General features: G+C 49.6%; 1 protein-coding gene across 1 annotated transcript; it reads left to right on the top strand.

Annotated features, from left to right (window-relative positions):
• The first annotated feature begins 824 nt into the window (after positions 1-824).
• On the top strand, positions 825-11,485 carry LOC117210157 (ejaculatory bulb-specific protein 3-like). Its single transcript, XM_033452898.1, has 4 exons — positions 825-1,196; positions 6,299-6,470; positions 10,165-10,259; positions 11,239-11,485. Exons 1-4 carry the CDS (start codon positions 948-950, stop codon positions 11,341-11,343), a joined length of 621 nt encoding a protein of 206 aa, XP_033308789.1. The 5' UTR covers positions 825-947; the 3' UTR covers positions 11,344-11,485.
• The last annotated feature ends 8,358 nt before the right edge of the window (positions 11,486-19,843 follow it).

Here is a 19,843-nt window from a genome sequence, read left to right on the forward strand (position 1 = left end):
GCGAGTCCGATCTCGCTTCGACGATTCTCACGTACAATATCGAAATTCTTTTACCTTACTTCGTTACTTCACTACGCAATTACCCGCTTCGTTGATCGACGCGTTTCGAATCTTTTCTAACATCTGATTCCGATATCTATACCTATGAGTTCTATAGCGAATTCGCCGTGACAAACCGTTAGACGTAATTACAAGAACACAGAGAGGACGAGGCAGGTGGACGAACGTATTTCCTGCGATAATGGTATCGTTATCGAAACTCGAGGCACGCACCGCAGTTTCGTTCGTTCGATAGTTTGGTAATAAAATTACGATATTTCGTAATAAAATTACACAGCGAACCAATTATCCGAAAAATTTGAAGCTTTAACGGATAATCGACGAGACGGTTTACCCATATTTCCACGCTGAATCGCGAAACATTGGAAAAGAATCGCGATTCATCCTCAGGTTGATAACGTACGCGCAAATAACTCCATTATTTATCCATTTCTTTCGTCATTTGGTGAAAAAACTTCTGAAAAAGTGCTTCGAAGAAATCACGACCTACGTAAGCGTTTACCTACGTACATTCGCGCAACTTGGAGCGATCGTTGTTATTAGCACGGTTGGCGGCTGCGATATTTGCTCGCGTATTGTTATCAGTTGCATAATACGATATTTCTTTTCCACTTTTCGTGAGAACCATTTCGGATTTATATTTGGCGGTAGGATAATTCACGGCCGTCCAGGCCAGACGCGTCTCGTGTATCTTTGGTCCAACGTTCTTTCCTTCTTCGTGTTTATTATATCCGACGTATTCTCGCGAAAAACAAGCAACGTTATTTTTCTGGCAAAAAATCATCACGCAACAGAGCTACTTATCCATTAACGGGCACGTGTCGTCGCAATTCTCAGAAGGTGTGGACTGCGTTTACCTTTCGTTTCGTCCCGTCCCGTTCCCTTCCATGCCGGTGGTTCTGTCGCGTCGTTCCGCCGTTCCTCGTCTCGTCCGAGTCCACGCGACCCTCCGCGGAAGCCGAAGCAGGACAGTCGCCGGCAACGGCAGCGGAGGTGCGAGAAAGACGACTAAAACCGATCCGACGAATTCGGAGGCTGGGCAAACGGCCGGGTATAAAACACTTGATCGACGCCGAAGCCAGCATCAGTCACGCTTAACTTCGTTTTCCTGCACCACACCAGCTGCAAACATGAAGGTAAGCGACACTTTTTCCTTTTCTCGCCTCTTCTCCCACGCTCTGTCCTCGCCTCGGCCTCTCCCCATTTCCTCTTCTTCAGTTTTTCCATATCTTTCTTTCCTTTTCGCTTTTCCTTCGGTTTTTGCATCGGGTCTTGCGCTTTGTACCACAGCTTGCTCCAATCTCTATGGCACTCGATCGACCTTGCTTCTCTCGTTCAAACGTAAATCTAGCGCCTGTTTTTGCGCTGCAAGCCGACTCGTTCTCGCGACGTATTCTCACGTTCGCGTAAGTTTAAAAGTCGAATCATTGGACGAACAGAGGTGCCGGAAAATATACCTTAGACAAGAAAATGTAACGGCAAAACGTATTTATGCGCGACGACGTAATTCGAATACCTCGGAGGATCGTCCGGGGCGATTAACGCCGTGCAAAACCATTTAACGCCGTGAACGTCTTTCGCGACTTAATTGCGACGCGTGCGTCTGCTCGAATTATCACGCCGGAAGAAGATCGTCTCGCGATAAACAGGCTACACAGGTACGTTTAATTTGAAAAAACGCGTTCGCTTGAATTCGCAACACGCGCCACAGCGAACCCGCCCTCCGTTCGTTTCGCAGAAAATTCACGCGTGTCCCATAAGGGAACACGTAAGGGAAATAAGCGGTGCCGCTGATAATAATATTTTCCGCTGAGCGACCAAGGCCGTCGGGACGACTATCGTTCGCGCGCAACACTTTCTACTGAAATTTTAGCTCGAGCAATCGAAATCGGTCGGAGCATCGAGCGACGAATAGATTCGGATATGACGGACGTTGCGAAATCGCTTATACTCTCTTGTCGATTCAGAAGTAATTCGACGTTCGAGCAGATCAGCTGTGAACAGCGTCGATGAAAATTTGCCGAACGTATCTCTGGTTTGCAGCGTGGAACGGAATAACGGTGGAACAACGTTCCGAGGAACCGAACCTCGAACCGTAGCTGGGAATCGCGATGGTTCGGTCGGCGGTATTCGTTTGCACGCGTATCTGTCCCACGCTCGTACGAAATTAACCGAGAACACGGCCGGCCTTTTTTCAACCGGCAAAGATTTTATTTCGTCGACCGTTCTAGCTTGACTAGCGCAGCCAAGCCTTCGTTTCCGGCCATGGCCTTTTATTTGCTTCGTTCTTCGTGAAGTTTGCTCAAACATCGACGCCGTTAGTCTCTCCATAGTTGCATAGATCGGATCGCAGCGCAGTGGAAAAATGCCCGTTGACATTCGTCTAAATCGGATCATCGTTTCGCCGGAATACTTTAATCCGGGGAAAGCCGCACGTTTCTATTCACCCTCGTTGATCGATCTTTCTAATCCTCTTCGGCGAATAGATAGGAAAATCGCACTTTCAATTTCAATTTCTCCCGCCGATTTATCGATGAAAATCGGATTGGACGCGTCGCGAGATGGCCAGCGGACAATGGCAAATGAATTTCGCACGCGTTCACCGCCATCTTTTCCAAGCGATACGAGAAAGAACAGGAAAATCTCTGGTCGCGTGCAACAACATGTCTGCGGTAACCGCTACGGGTACGATCGAGCAGCCTGATAAGAAACTGGATTCGAGCTGATCGAACGCGATTCGCCCGCCATTTTCGTTCTATCGCCGTTCGTTCGATCTTCGACGCTCGTGGTTTTAATCTACGTCTAATTAGAGGACTTTACGCGCAGCTCGTTAATCGTCGGGAATTAACGCGCGCCGTTTCATCGGATATACGATTTCGCCGCTTTGACGGCGTGTCCCTCGCATCGGCGTTTTAATCAACCACGAGGTTAATCGCGCGACTATTTAAAAACCATCGATTAGTCCGGGATAGATTCAGCGGCGGTATCCGGTCATCGTGATTCAGCGGTATCGCGCGAAAGAGGATATTTGCATTCGTTATGGTCGGATCGATGTATCGTTGTTAGAGATTTCGTAGAATTTAATTTGCGAACGACGAATATCGCTTAACGTTTTGACAGTTTGACTCGTCGGATTACCTTCCGCGATCCATTTACATTTATCGTTGTCAAAAGTTATCCGCGTTCGATTGCCAAGTACGGAGCACGGTTTCCGTCGCAGTTGGTAACAAAATTTTGTTCATCGAACGGCAGTCCGCTGTCCACGAAAAACGAGCAAAGAACCGAGGTGAAATTTATTCGTGAGAGTGAAAGGCGTTAGGAAGCATTCCTCGATGGTGCGATTGCGTCATGGGATTTATGTACTTACGTGTGCCGCTTACGACGACGACGACGACAACGACAACGACGACTACGACAACGACGACAACGACGACTACGACAACGACGACTACGACAACGACAACTACGACAACGACGACAACGACTACGACGACGACGACTACGACAACGACGACTACGACAACGACGACTACGACAACGACGACTACGACAACGACGACTACGACAACGACGACTACGACAACGACGACTACGACAACGACGACTATGACAACGACGACTACGACAACGACGACTACGACAACGACAACGACTACGACAACGACAACGACGACGACACGGCGCGACGGTGACACCAATTCCGTAATTATCGACATTACGCTGTTTAGAGAGCGGCGCTCGGTGTACGAGCATTCGCAATCGTGCCTCGGACTATTTTAGTCGAGCGACAGGACTCGCGAACTCTACTCTTCTTCCTCTTTGTCGTACAAGCAGGTTTTTACCAAAACCTTCGTAAGGATAAAACGATCGACGAAAGCGGTTGGAACGAAAAATAGCGCGGTAGCTGCATCGTCGATGCTTTCTTTTCGTGGAAAAGGCGCGAGAAAGAATTGGGTAATTTTTTTAACCGGTGCTTTTAATCTTGCCGCTGTGTCTGGAAAATTTAGCGGTACGAGAAGAATCCTTCTTTCGCGATAACAGCCCTTCGACGATAATGGCGTAAAATGTACTCGCCAGGGCACGTTTACCCTACCGAAAGACGTTTCTTCGTAACGTTGTAACCAATCGTCGACTACGATTTCGTTAACTAACCAACGTTCGATTTAACCATCCTTGTCCTTGACGCCGTTACGACTACGTTACGCACGAATAACAATTTCCGTGGATTAACGTTCGGTCCCGAGCGCGGTGCATTCGCGCTGTATCGTTAAGCGAGCGGTATTCGTCTTTTTCTCATCTCCTTCACCTTGGCCCGTTTCGAAGACGACGGATCGGTCAGCGGTAAGAAATTGACGAGCGAAATCCGGTCCGTGCAAACACGCTGCTATACGCGTCTTTACGAGCCTCTCGAGTCAGCGAAAGTACGAAAGACGAACGTTTCGTACAGACTGGGTTACGAAACAGCGAGTTTTCCTCTTTGTTGGCGATTACTCGTTACAGGCATCGGCAAGCATTTAGCAAGAAGGGAAATTTCAACGTTGCCGAACGAAATCCGCGTGTCCGACGATTAAAGAAAATTGAACGAACGACGAAAATTCTTCCGCCAAGTTGTAGTCGCAAACGATCCGAGTTATCCTCGAAACAGCTTTGCTCGGCCGAAGAATGCGCGTCGATCGTTAGCACCGGTGCACGCGTAGGTACGGAAACGATTGCGCAGGATTTATGGAAAATCGCGAGTCGGAACGGGCAAGGACGACTTGTTGTCGCGCGGTTAGCAGCTACAACGGCACGGCACGGCACTGCACGGTCGGGTGTGCGCGTTATTCGTGCATCTGGAGCGTAGAAAGCGGGATGCTCGATCAGGGCTCGTGTCGCCTGCGATCCGTTTAACCGTGAATCGTCGTTGCGTAATCCGGTCTCGCGTTGGGTCAAGCGCACGAACAACGAGCAGAGATCGCTACGACTAAGCAGCGGTTGTCAGCCGAGTCTAGATTTCGCGTTGTACTTAGACTTCGCTTGCCTCGGATATACGCGCCGAGTCTTGGTCCGCGCGTTCCTCGTACCGAGCAAATTTCCGTCGAGCGCGGATCCAAGTCGGGTTAAATCTAGATCGGATCTCGGTTACATCGATGGAATATTAAATTTCGACATTATCAAGCCAGATTTCGTGTCGGCCGCGTCGCTTCCGAGATCCACTTAGCCAGGATCGCGTTACTAGTCGCGTCCTATCCATTGTCCACGATCAGATTCACGATCATCTTCTATTCTGTTACGCGCTACTCGACCTTTCGTCCGACTTATCCGGCCAACCTCGCTCACCTATCGTCTGTTTATACAGCGCGTCGCGACGAACGATCTCTTTAACCCCTTCCATTTTGTCACGCGCAGGCGTAAGTACGCATTTTTGAAAGAGCCGAACCGGTTCTCGTTGCACGCCAACCACTTGCTTGTGTTTCTCTCTGTCTCTCTGCCTCTCTCTCTCTCTCTCTCTCTCCCTCTTCCTCCCTCCCTCTCTCTTTTACTTTTCGTGCCTCGAATAAAAGACGTTTCGTCGCTGCAAGCGACAAACTCGACGCAGCTAAATTATCCCGTCTCTAGGCCGATCTCGGTGTACGTATTTTTTTAGCCCAAGTACGTTCGATCTCCAGGTTCTTACACATCTACGTCCAAGTCGAAGCTCGTACGACGCTCCGATAATAAACTTTACGAGCGTTTCTAATCCGAGAGGTAGCGCAGCTCGACTTCTCGATCAAAGTTCGAACGGGTTGTATTTAAAAGTCGTTGGATGTCACCGAATCGCGTAATCTGTTTTGACGCGATAGTTACCCGACAAGTTTCAGCTTCTCGACAAAGTAGCGGGAAAGTTTCGAGAACGTAACAACAGGCTACGAAGTAAAATATCGTTGAAACGTATCACAGCCAACTAGCTGCATCGGATCGTCGTCGCTGTAGAACGGGTAACTCGCGAAAGTCTCGAGAACGACGTAATCCCTCGATGCTCTTGATACCCATCGCAGTGTCGTGTCGTGCAGCACGATAACGGTTTTTCAAAGTCGCTGGAGTTTTTGTTATTAGCCAACAGGCTAACAGCTTCAGCCGCGAGAAAACACGAAGGACGATGGGGAGGAAAATGGGTGGTGAAGGGTTGGTGCTCGGTATCACGGCGTTACGTCGCTTTATCACGTACAATGCCACTTTATAAAAGACTCGCGCTTTTCTGTCCGGCTTTCGTATGCAGGTCGCGGTTGTTTTCCTGGCCATGTTGGTCTGCGTCCTGGCAGAGAAGTACACGACGAAATACGACAACATCGACTTGGATTCGATCCTCAACAGCGATCGTCTACTCAACAACTACGTAAACTGCCTGCTGGACGCCGGAAACTGTACACCCGACGGCAAGGAGCTTAAACGTGAGTCGATCCTTTAACGTTAACTTTAACTTTTAACGCCACCACCTACGCCTGGCCACCGTGCCGCCCTCCTTCGTCTCCAATTACATCGGCCGATCGGCGCACTGTCCTACGAGCGAAACAACCGTTTCCTCGCGAATCTTCCTCTCGAATCGGAGAACGTGAGGCGACGATTAAGCCGCGCAGAGAGTTATCTCTGGCTTTTCATTTTGCCGGAAACTATAAACCAGGTAGATGTAATTGCACGACGATGGAACGATACCGGTACCGATCGCATACGTTTGTCGTCAATGACAGACATAAACTCTACAGTTTACGAACACGAAATACGTGGAACCGTCAGTGAAATAACGGAAAATGCGGGAATAAGAGGAAGCAGGGATCGGTACACGGGACGAACGAAAAGGAAGATTTTCGTAAGAACGTAGCGTCGTGCCGCGATATAAATTGCAGACGAAAGTAGCAGGCAAACGTCTCGGCGTATTTTTCTATTTCACAGATCTCTGCCTTAACCCGACTATCCTTTCCCTCGGCGCGGCTTGTTTTATCGCGCAGACTCTAACGTTCCCCGTTACTTGGTCTTAGGGGACCTCTTGCCTCGAAATCCAATAAGCAACGCCCTCTACTTCCTATTTCTCCTGGTTGTTTTCGTTTCTCGTTTTCTTCTCATTGCCGTCCTGGCGGTCGCGCACCAACGAAACGTGCAGCTACTCGCGCGTCCGCCGTCTCTTCCGGTTTCCTCGTAGGCTTCCGTAGCCGAACGCCGCCGTTTCCGAATGCCGTCGATGGAAAGTTTGCGGGGCTGGCCGCGTTACCCATGTAATCGCCACCTATCTTTATTTCCTAGAAGAGATTCCTCTTGGAAATTAAAGTTGCGCGCAAAGGACAAAGTAGTTTGCGCTCTCGTTTCGAAACGACGTACAAACACGCGTTACGTCGCTCAAAACGTCAAGACTCGACACGGGAGGAGAAAGAGGCAAGATACGGTCGGTCGCGCGCATCTCTCCTTCGTTTTCCGTTCCATTATTATTTTCCGCGCTTTTCTTTTTACCGCGTCCGTTCGAATTAATCACGCACGCGGTCGTAACAATTCACGGAAATGTATCTCGCGGCAAGCGTGGAAAACGGCCGACTCGTGGCACGGTACGAACGGTACGATTCGGTTGCACGAATATCCGGAATCCGATCGTTTCTGATCGACTTCTAGCCGATTTGACCGCGTTTCCAATCGTTGTTTTCGAATTCGTTTCGCATTAACTGGTGCAATCGAATCTGCCGCTCGTCAGAGGCGAAACGCCAGTTCGGATTAAATGTGATCGCGGACCGATGTTCGTTCGCGCCTCGAATAACATCCGGTTGTCGTCGGTGGACCACGCGCGACATTACCGCCCGTGAAAACGTTGGCAAGCCAGCCTCGCGGCTTTTAATCTTTCCACGTAATCCCGAGATAATCCGAAAGAACGATCGCTCCACCGATAAATATTCCATATCGATGGCGATTCGCCGTTCCGGCTTGCCGCCTAGGCGAAATAATTTTCCATTCGATCGAGATACTTGGGGTAAACGAGCTGCCGCTGTAACGCGCCCTATCGCGTAGCAAGACGGAACGCCGACTATCCGTTTAACAGTCGCTCTTTCTCCGTTTAACGGCGGCGAGTCGTTTCTCTTGCAACGACGTACGATAAGCTTTTTATTGGAGACGCGAAAGCGATGTACTCTGCCGGCGTGTTTCACCGACCCTTTGCTCGACTGTCCTTTTTCTTTTCTTTCTGCTCGTATGATAAATTATGCCGATAAATATATCGGGGAGAAAGGTCGGGGAATCGAGGCGCGAGAAGAGGGAGGAAATTTTCACGAGGTATTTGGATTAAAAAGCGGCGGCAACCAACAGGTTGCGATGCGCCGATAAGACCTCGAACGGTTCCCAGCCGGAGTCACCGGTTCCGGTCTTTGCATCTATGTACATACGCAACGGCTTCGTTAGAAAGTCGCCGTCGATCCCGTTGTCCGTCGATTTCGATAAAAGCGTTATCCCGGAGCGAACGCGAGATTCCGAGACCCTGGCAGATCGTTGGAGCCTACGCTCCGCAGAGTTTCGACGCGAACAAAGTATATTTTTCGAACGAAACGGCGACGAACGATTCGTTTGCTGGACGAATTCGTAATCCCGGTATCGCGGACGTGTTTCACGGGAAACGCGTCGTCGATCCCTCGCGTCGACAGGGTGCTTCGCCTAAACGTCAATACGTATCGGTCCATCGAGACGGATTTCCCTCGTTCCGTTTTATTTTCTCCCTTACCGTGGAGCGTAGCGGATCGCGAGGGCCAAACGGACGGTGCTTTATCAGGCTGACGTACTTCTTGTCTCGGGAAATTCACGAACGATGAGCGCGCGTCGGTCTTCGGAGCAGCTGGCGTAAACGATGCCCGGGGAAAAGCGTCACGAGCCGATACGAGGGCCGCTTTTATATTCGTAGGAATAACGTACGTTACGAAGGTACCGATCGACGTACCGATCGAGAACGCCATATGGAAAAAATTATATCGAGACCCAGCCACCTTTTCTTCGCCAGCCGACTCTGCTGTCTGCCAGGGCAGCTCGGTCAAAGTCCGTCGAACGGCCGCCTTCTACGACTGTAATTCTTTCTTTCGTAACGCGTATTTCCTCGTTCGATAAGCTAATAATCTACGATTCAACGACTCTTTGCGATATCGTTACTCCTTCAGCCTTGACAAAAGCAGCGGAATCGTAACGAGTACACGGAAGGAAAACAGAATACTCCGTGGACTTTTTGCGCGAAAAATAACACGTATGTCGTACTTGTTAAAAGTTCCACTCGAGGGAAAGACGGAGGCGCAAAGAGGTCTTGGATGTAAAGTTTCGTAGACGCGTAAAGTACCGTGAGGCCAGCTTGGCACCGCTAAATTTTCAAGCAACGTCCCAAGCAACGTTCTTCCGTTAACGTTTCCGTTGGCAAACGTTGGTAACGGAGATAGTCGTCGAAAGTTTACGAAAGAGATCGCGCGAAAGATCAGCTCGGTTTTGCTTTAATTCGCTGGAAAGTTCGTTACGTGTATGGTCGCGGTATGGAATATCTTCGTCTCGTTTTCAAGGCGTTTTCAAGGCGTTTTCAAGGCGTTTTCAAGGCGTTTTCAAGGCACCTGCTTTCCTGTGTCCCCGAGTTTGTTTCCCCGAGGAACCGTCGTTCAAGAGGAAAAAAAGGGGACGGTAATCTTACTCTCGTTGGTATAAATAAGAACGCAGCTCGCAACCCGTTTAAAAGCACTTGCTTCTATTTTAGCAATGGGACTCGTCTTTACGTTCGCGTATTTTTCCACGATTTTCACATCGTCGAATCTCCTAATTACGCCATCGTCGGTCAACGATCGTGCGGAAATTCCTTATCCGGCGAAAACTTGCGCCGTGCTCTATCTCGACGAACGGAACAGCGAAAGTTGAAAAAGTCGTCGCTACGAGAGTTTGCCGATTACCTCTGTTCTAGAGTCGCAAGGATGCGCGTTATCAGGCCTTGTCGTTCCAACTAGCGATCGCAACCAACTAGCCAGACAGGCTGAACCGAAAAAGTTTGAACGAAAGGGCAGGTCCGGTGACAGGGGCGTGGAATAAATAGAAAATGGGCCAAGCACGAGCAAACTTTCGCCACGCGTAATCGAATTGTTCGTGTGATTTCAGAGTCCCTGCCGGATGCTTTGGCGAACAATTGCGATAAGTGCAGCGAAAAGCAGAGAGAGGGCAGCGAGAAGGTGATCCGATTCCTGATCAACAAGGTACGTTCACCGTCAGCCGCTAATCGAACGCAAACGCACCGGTCATCTGTCGCAGATGAGACACAGAGACGCGATATCGATTTGTCCTCGCTTCCGGATGTCGTAGAACCGGTTTCCCGTACACCGAACGCCACAGTTTCGATCCTCGTATCCTCTATCCTGCGGGGATCTTGCGTTTCTTCGACCGATAATCGTTAACCCAGGCTCCGACTTTTCCGATTTTTCTTTTTTAAGCCGGTTAATTCGCTCCGCGTCCAACTTGGTCGCGTTCCATCGACCCCGAACTTTGCCCCCTTTGTGTCCATCTTGCTTCTTTCGTCGGTTCTCCGTGCATTTTTCCGCCGGTAACGTCGATACGATATCGTAATGGTGGGCGCTGTGCGCGTGATCGGGAATGGGCGGAGGCGGGTGAGTCGCGGATGTCGAAGGGAGAGTACAGCCGAGTAAGTTGCGAATCTCTCGTTGTCGACACTCTAATTATAGTTGGTCGCGAATGTTTAAAGAGTTGGTAGAAGGTGAGAAAGGAGCAGAGACTTTCGAAGAAAATATTTTCGGTCGAGCGGGAATGCTTCTGGTTTACGAGAGTCGACAACGAACGATTTAATTCTCGCGGCCTTATCTTTGTCGCTGACTTTTAATCCGACTTGCGAATGCCGTTCTTGTTTTTACGCTTCGTTAACAGAGTCTCGCGATCGATTAATTTCGCTAGAGATAGAAGACGAATAGAAAAAGCAGCACGGTCGACGTACTTGAAAAATCACCATGTCACGGTTACGCGTCCTCTATCCTTGTCCCTTTTGTCACGGCGGATGTATAGCGCGGGGCACTCCTCTTTCACCGCCTGCCGTTCCGTGTAACGTAACGCGCGCACTTCCGGTCGCTGAAATTACGCAGCTCCGAAATTACAGAAACTCGACGTTCGTCGTTAAACGGAACTAATTAATTTTCGAACGAAACGATCTCGATGTTTGTGTTTCAGCGACCACAGCTCTGGGAACGGCTGTCGAAGAAGTACGACCCGACTGGCGAGTACAAGCTGAAATTCCAGGATCAGGCGCAACAACGTGGAATCGAATTACACTAAGCGGTTCGCGATGTAGAAGACGTCCAAGTAGCCTTCGAAGACGATTCGTCGACACCTCCATTGATAAATCGGCTACGTCGTTTCTTAAATTCTGTACTCGGTTAAAAGATTGCAAAATAAACGTTGCATTTGCGTAGAATCAGAAGAGAAAAAGCGAGCAGCCTGCGAGTAGAGGAATACCTTTCCACGCGAAAGCACGGCGAGTCCGATTCGTTGGTAGCCGCGAGACGAACGAGAAAACCCGAAGAGAGTGCGAATCTCGGAGGATTTGTTCGTTTGGTTGAAAAGACAAGCGCTTGGAAAACAAAGGAGAATTCGCCAGGCACGTCGCGCTTTTACGCAGCTCGCGCCTTTCGCATCGTTCCTCCCGTTTCAACCCCATTCCCTTCCATTCCCCACGCGGTTCTGTCACGACCGATTGTTTCGCGTTCGAAATAATCAAGCCGCTTTCACGGTCGGCGAACGAAACGTAAACCGGCGGATTTAACGCGAAATTGGAAAAAAATTTATCCGATCGAGCCGATCCAACGGAGATTCGTACGCGGTCTACGCGCTGTACGCGCTCGCTCCTTTTGCCGTTCGCACGAAAGTTTTCACGAAACCGTAGGCGCCTGCCACGTTCCTTCTCGTTATCGAGAATTTCGTCGTTTTCCCCTCTTTTTCTCCGCCGTTCCAACATCGAATCGCGATTTTTCCACGAGACAACGACGGCCAACCGACGCTAACTTGGCCGCGAGTCGTAAACGCTCCGGCAACTTTACAATCGTCCGTGGAACTGGTCTGTAGAGGGAAAAGTGGGACGCGGCATCTCCACTTCCGTATGCACGAGACGAGCGACTCGTTTCTTCCAGATTCCGTCGCAATTTCGTTTCGAGTATGCGCGTCGTCCGTCCATTGCGCGTGTCGCTCGAAAGCATCTTGGTCGAAAGACGTCGACTGAAATAGGAGGACGTCGCGTCCTACGCAAAGTACGTAGTAGTATATTTTGACGTTTCGGTTTTATTAAGCAATAAACTCGGTAACAATACACACCTTATACGTTACACCGAGGTAAATCGCATAGAACGTAGATATACATTTTTCCAGCGAATTACTTTATCGCTTAGTTTAACGTCGAACAACGATCGTTTATCTTGTCATTCGGCCCATAAAGCAACATCGATTTTCGACGTTCGTCGTCGATTTTTCCTTGGCGGAACCGGACGACCAGGCCTTCCGTTCCCGACCAAAGTTTCGTTCCGATCGCACACCTGGCCCCACCTACGTCCTTGTACGTTTAGTCGGAAGACGACACGCTCGAGTGGTCCTTCGATAGTCGTGAAATTCCTGCGTCTTTTTGTCGGAGAAATTGAATTAACTCGGCCGTTATTAGCTCTCTCGTTGTCGGCTGGAATTTTTTCTCGAACTAACCGAAACGACCACTTACCGAGGTAGTTTCGGCTCGTTAGTTGGCGAACAAGCATCGTGAAAGTTACACGAAGGTGGAGAATCGAGCGGGGGGCGGAGTCGTGCGCGACGGCACGGTACCCGTTGAATATTTCAAGAAAAGCGGGAGGATCGCGATCGCGATCCCGATAAGGGATTTGTCCAAAGTACAAGTTCCGCGACGTTTGTACGGTAGTCACGGTTACCGATAATTTATTTGTAGCCGCGAACCGATAAATTCAGCCGGGATAGCGGGAAAAGTTTGCCGAGCCAAGTTTCGAGTCCGAAAACGCCGCCCTTGAGACCGTTCGCTTAATTTCCTGACGGTGTCCGGCCGCGAAATATGCGAGCCGCTATACACACGCCATAATTCTTTCACGACTTTGAAAACAATTTCTCGTTTGCATCGGTTTCCCCTTTCGGGGCCTTTGCCAAGCTCTCGAAAGGGCAAGGAATCGCGCCCTCTCCTCCTATCTTTCGCTCGTTTACGAACAGCCTGCCGATAAATTAATCGCACGCAACAGCGATCGTCCCTTCTTTCGTCTTTCTTCCTCTTGAAACCTTCGTCCCCGATATTCCTCGCAAGCGTTACCTTCTTCTTCCACGTACCTGTTCCAATTTCCAGACCATCCGCTTCCGTTTCGACCAATTTTTCTCGCGACAAACTCGAACTGCACGGAACCAACAAAGGAATAAAACGGAACAAACAGCGAGCAACGGAGATTCAAAGTCGAACCGAGTTTACTCAGGCAGAAGGAATTATCAGGTTGCGATCGAGTTGCGCCGATTCGCAAATCTGGAATCGGATAATTATGTACTCGTTGATTCTCTCTCTCTCTCTCTCTCTCTGTGTGCGTTTCAAGTATCCGCCGTCAAAGAATCCGAGAGAATAATATTTTATTTATCGACATCTCGTTCCATTTCCGCTCTTTCCTCTCCACTCTCCTGTCATCCTGCATCTATTCTTTTCTCCTACTTTGTCGCATTGCCGCTTTTTAACGAGCTTCGCGTTTATTTTAATTAGACACTCGTCGAGTCTGCTGTCTTTCTTTGGCCGTTGGTTGCTTCGCGAGACAAAGCGACACCCGAACGGCAAACTGTGTTGTAAAAAAGGCAAAAGGTATCGAGGTTACGGACGATACAGCGGCAGAGAATCTGATCGACTGGCGCGAAATCACGCGCCTAGGTGAATTTTCGCAACGAATATTTAGACGAGCGAGCTTCCGTCTAGAGGACACGCGATCGATCCTCACGGGCCACGTTATCGCGAGTTAACGCAGGCTAACAGCCGGAAAATAAAATATTTGACAGTCGTGGAATGGGATTGCCGTGTAAGAGCAGGGTCGAGCTATTACGAAGAGAGTGGAGGAGATCCCGTAAATAGACCTACCCCTCTTCGTCTTGTCCAACCGGGGCAGGACACGACTTTTATTTCGGCCGCGAAGAACCGTTCGAATTTTCTTATCCTGCTACCGTGAAACATCGCTTGGGGGAAACTTTACTCGCGGTCGCCTTTGTTGGACCAGCAAAACTTCAAGAGTCTCGTGATAAATTAACCGCTCCTCCTTCCTCCCTTTCCCCCCCGCCCCCCCTTTTCCCTCCTCCATGTAGTATCTCTTTTTTCATCCTCTTTTCCCTTCTCCCTTTTTCCTTTTCCCTTTTCTCTTTTTTCCTCCTTTATTCGCATCCCCTTTGCCTTCGTTTTTACGCCTCTGCCCGGCACTCTTCGACTCCGTTAGCACCCTTCCTTTAACCGAGACGCTTCGGCTCGTTTCCAACCTGTACGACGGATTGCAAATCATTCCGAGTACTTAAAAGTTGGCAAAGTCGCTCAAACGAAGGCTAATGCGAATTTAACGAAGGTTGTACGAGCTGCAAGGCCGTTCGAAGACGTCGCAAGAAGCGAGTCGATTTTCGCTCGTAGAGCAGCCGGACAACTGCGCTTTACCGCGTTTTAGCCTCGAAAGCAACGACGACCGCAAGAACTTGGGTATAGTAGCGCGCTACACGATCGCCTAGGACAGCAATTTTTGCCGAAATCGATATTTGCAGAGTCATCCACGTGCTCGCAGTCCGTAGCAACTTGTACGATTAAATTGTTGGAAAGCTCGCCAGCCAGACAATCGAATCGACGTTCGTCTCTCCTCTCCATCGTCCGGCCCACTTCTCTTTTCCTCGCTTCTATCGATCCCTCTCATATTGAAATTAACGTTTCGACGATCGAAAAGATGGTCGTATCGTAGCTACGATATTACAAAGTAATCGAAACGATACTTACAAAGCCGTCGAATGTTTTGCTCGAGCAGAGGAAACCACGCCCCCTTTCGTACGTTCGCATTTTTCACGTTACGTACATACCGATATAGTTTGCGGTTGCCAGATATCGCCGATTTCGATTTCTTCGATTCTACTTGTAAACGGGTTCGTTGGCGAACCTGCCCGTTTTCCAATTCGCCGCCATTTTGCTGCAGCTGACAACAAAGCCGGTCGAAATCGCGTATCGTTTTCGACTTTTATCCCTCGAGATATCTAAGGTCAATGCTGTCGCGTCTTATCGAATAGCGTCTATCGCCGGTCTATCGCTAAACATCATCGTCGTAGCTGCGCGTTCATTTATTTATAGTGGTCTCGCGGTGAATACGACCGCTTCCCACGCTTTCTTTACCCTTCTTTGTCCACGCACCCACCTCCCCCCCGGTCTGTTTGTTCGAAATTTGTTGGCAGCCCAGCGTTAAGTATGGAAATGAATTACGAAACGAATTACGAAATTAGTATAGAACCGACTTAAACAGTCGATTTAAATGCGTGATTCCGACGAAAGAACCGACTCGACCGGATCCTCTCTGCCCCTTCGTACATGCTCCATTCTTCGAGAGGGCAAACACTGGCAGAGGAAACTTAGATCGAGTGGGAAACCTAGAATTCAATTTAGCTTCCTTCTTTCGTCCCTTCGTTCCACTCGTCTCTGTTACGTACACCGGGATCCGGCTGTCTGTCCGTGGGCCGAGAGAAAAGACAGAAGCGGTAAAAATAAAGGGAACGGCGAAAGAATCAAGCGGCAATTCGCTCGTCGCGTGGTCGATTCGTTCGGTCATAGAAAATGGATTACTTTCGGAGTCGGTGTTGCAACGATCTTTGCTCCAAGTTTATTTAGTTTGCTCCTTTTCAACAGGTAGGGAATTCATCGTCGTCGTCTCTTTTACCGATCTAAAGAGGTATCCCTTTGATTACCCGTGCACGCAGCGTCCGCCGTGTTCGGCGAACTGGCATACACCGGTCGCGCAACGCGAGATCACGTAGGGACGGACCGCGTCGAGAAATTGTCCAGAGCCGCGGAGGCCGATCCTTCGCCACGCGTAACGAGAAGTTACGTTTAGTTGGTTTCGGGCGCTCCCTAACGAAATTAGAGACCAGATTCGCCACTCCAGCCGAACGAATTCTCCTATCTAACTCGAATTTAAACGACCGCTTTAGAACGTTTCACAGCGGCGCGTGCTACGGCGATCGATCTTGCGTTTGCCATTGAAAAAGAACTTTCCACTACCCTTCCTGTTACTCGTCGTCTCTACGTTGACTCGAACACCACCGTTATAGCCTGTAATCGTTTTCGCACTGCGTCGAGACACGAGGTAAATTCGAATCGCGCGAGCAACGCAAGAGAGGACGCGAATTTCGGTTCGCAAAGAATCGGTCTCGCGGTCCTCCCGATGCCGCGATTCCCTGAAATTCGAGAATCTTTGCAAATACTCTCGATATCTCCTCCTCCCTGCCTTCACTGTCCGACAAGGTTCCCATTTCTCTCGACGTAGTTACGCGATTGCGCTCCTACAACGTGGCATCGGTACACGTATACGCGGTGCGTGCAACCGACTCGTACGAATCGTATCGGGAAGCCACGAGACTTCGATCGGTCGAGGATTTCTATTAATCCATGGGGAATCGGTGCCTTTTCGACAACTCTGTGATATTTCATCGTAACGCGTAGGAAATTGGCCAGTTTCCTCACTCGCACGAAGATTTATGGTTCCTAAACGACGAACAACTTTATGTCTACGAACACTCGACGGATCTACGGTTCGCGTATCTCGGGCTTGCAACTTGCCGCCAAGATCACTCCTACACGCTCTTTTCTTTTTACGCGTCACAGATTTTTCTTCGCGATAAAGAGACAAAGTGGCGGAATTTCGCGAACACGCAGCTCGAATTTCAACGTCTAGCGTAATAAATAATAAATAATAGATAACAAATAATCGCGTAACAAGTATACGCGTATGCATATATATATATAATGTAAACCCGACATATATATACGCGTGCGTGTAGGTATATACGTGGACGTTCGCGACACTCGGCTAGCAGGTTAACGCGTTTGCTCGCACGTGTTCCGACGTAGCCTCGTTACGGCCTGGCCAGGTAGCCGAATAACGTACGCCTGCCTTCCTCGCGGCACGATCGTTGCCGCTTGACAGCCTAATTTCGCTAATTAGATATTTAACGTCGTGCATCGAAGCGATTGATTCCGGCTATGTTGCCTTTGTAAACGCAGATTTCGTGGCCGTAGCTCGTTCCTTCGGAAACGATGATTTCTCGACGCTGCCGGTGTTTGCTTTGCACGAAAGAGCTGGAAATTGCGCGAAATAACGTTGATGAAATTTGCCTAAGACGCACAGCGAGAAAGCTGGCTCGCGCTGCCACTTAAATTACGCTAGTAAGCGGATGGAAATCGCACAGGCCAGCTTCTCGCTCGTGTTACAGAAATTTGCCGATCGAATTTTACCAGCACTCGTACAGTTCGATCAAAGACGCGTCAGCTCGAAGGTTTTCCAAGAGATTGGGTCGACGCTGCAACGTCGAGCGTTCGGACGACAAGCAGCGGCTAACAGGCGAATTGCGAGGCGAACTCGCAACCCCGTGTCGCGGCAGATTGCCACGAGAGGTGGCGGCTCGTGCCGAGTCATGGAATATCCACCCTCGCGATTCGCGTAAACGAATAAACGTCGACGAGAAAACATTTTGCAAAATTTATAGATACGCGATGGAATACGCGATGGAATACGCGCCGCGTGTAAGGTCGGCCGACCTTACGAAACCTACGGGAATGTGATCGAAGGCAGCGCTACAAACGAAAGATACGAGAAGAAGGGGACAAAAGACGAAAAGGTCGATTTTCCAGCGTATTGTTTCCCCCGATGCCGTTCGCTGTCGGATCGCCTACGGCTACGTATGGTCGCTAGATCGAAGGCTTATCGTTAGTCGCGGTGCCTGGCAGGATCCTCTCTCGAAATTAGACATCGGGACAGTCGGCTGTCTCGCCCGATTCCCTCTGCTGTCAACGTTGCAAATCCTCCCTCATCTTCCTTCCCTCCGCTTTCCTTGTCTCTCGATCTCGAGGTGTGACCCGGATACCGATTCCTCGATTGCTTTGCCGGCAAATTCTGCCCTTGCTCTCTTTCTTTTTCTTCGTCCGTGTCATCGGAAACCAGACGATCGAGACGAGACGCGACGTTTTCGTCTCGGGGACGACTTCTTGCCCTGGCGAAAGGAGACTTTGCAGTATCGGAAAATGGGACAGAGTATGGCGGCCGCGCATTCGCCTTTATCGGCAACCAGCCACAAGTAAATCCCGGAAAATTAGCGTCCCGCGGTTCCTCCTCGTTTGTCGCTTTCCCATCGTCCAGACAAACGACGTTTCCTAGTTAAACTGGATTCCTGCCTTTGCTCGAACCTGCGACACGTCCATCGTGCACACGAGTACGTTTCTTCGCTCGTCCGCCGGCGTTCCGCAAATATCGCAGTTTACGCTTTCCTACGGATCTAAACACCGTTTTCAGAATTTCTCGATTTACCAACGAGATAACGGCGTACGTTCCCGTTTCCCTGTCTCCCTGGATATCACAGTTTTTCCATGTGAAACGGCGCAGGCGATCGCGGTTCTTTCGTTGAAAATGGATTGCGCCGCGTCTTTGTCTCGCGCGGTTCCGCCAATTCGCACGAAGGAGAAACCGAGTTTCTCGCGACAAATCGACCAACGAACTGGCCGTTTGCGAAAATATCCATTTCGTCCGACGGATAAATTTCCGACAACCGGATAAATTCCGAAATAAATTCGAAACAGCGAACGCGCCGGTTAACGCGACGCCCAGTTACCAGCTAGTCTGGTTTCCTCGAAATACACGTGCCTTCTATTCATGCCCGTAGCGTCGCGCCATTCTCCAAGATGGAGAATGGTGATAGAGAATGGAGAAACGATAGAGCGTCGTTTGATTTCGCTTCAGCTCGTTCCATCATCCGCTTCCTTATTTTAGAACCAAGTTCGCTTCACCAGCTTTGCCTAAGCTTCGAAACATCTTTTGCTTTGCCTTTACCAACTGTACCTTCTCTCTTCTCTGGCCGACTTTTATGGCCATTTTTTCAGCAAATTCTTCACAACTTTGACCACATTAACGAGCATATTGCGTAGAAACGTCTGAAAATACGGAGCAAGAACGCTTTGTACCGAGCACGATTATCTTCGATCTCCGAGAAATACATCCGAATATGAAACTAGCCTTTGGAGATTCGTAGAAGGTTCTTCTCGTTCCGTTTAATCGTTTCCAGACAGACGCGTAACTTGGCTATCGCAAGTTCTTCGAGATCGTCGAATCCCTTGCTGAACGTTGGCAAACGTTTCGGAACGCCAATTTCTACGCGTTTCGACGAAATCTAAATCCGTCCGTTACGCCCGTTAGACGATAGACAATTTCGTATCCGCGTGCCTGGCTGGCGTCGATGCCGCGTTTCTTTCAAAGAACGAAAATTTCGTCGCACCGGCGCGTTTCCCAGCGTCGACTGGGAAAAAGGCTTTTCGAGCGACGAGGCACGCGTCGCGACGAGTCGGAGCGGAGAGACACAGAACGGATCCTCCCTTTGACCGATCTCCCACGTTCGAGCGCGGACGATGAATCGGAATAAGAATTTCTCATCTGCGGCGAGTAATTTCGCGCTGCCCGTGGGCGAATTGAAAAGTTTTAATACCGCGTGTCCCTCCAAGGGAAAGAATAAGAAAATAAAGCGCCGAGGGGTGATGATGAAGAGG

Source organism: Bombus bifarius, unplaced genomic scaffold (genome assembly GCF_011952205.1).
Source record: "Bombus bifarius isolate JDL3187 unplaced genomic scaffold, Bbif_JDL3187 scf7180000008199, whole genome shotgun sequence".
NCBI classification, from domain to species: domain Eukaryota; kingdom Metazoa; phylum Arthropoda; class Insecta; order Hymenoptera; family Apidae; genus Bombus; species Bombus bifarius.

Excerpts from the sequence above, each read along its gene's own strand:
- LOC117210157 (XM_033452898.1), top strand. The coding sequence starts at position 948 with ATGCCGGTGGTTCTGTCGCGTCGTTCCGCCGTTCCTCGTCTCGTCCGA. Across the intron at positions 1,197-6,298 it reads CACCAGCTGCAAACATGAAG|GTCGCGGTTGTTTTCCTGGC; the intron begins GTAAGCGACACT and ends TTTCGTATGCAG. Across the intron at positions 10,260-11,238 it reads TCCGATTCCTGATCAACAAG|CGACCACAGCTCTGGGAACG; the intron begins GTACGTTCACCG and ends TTTGTGTTTCAG.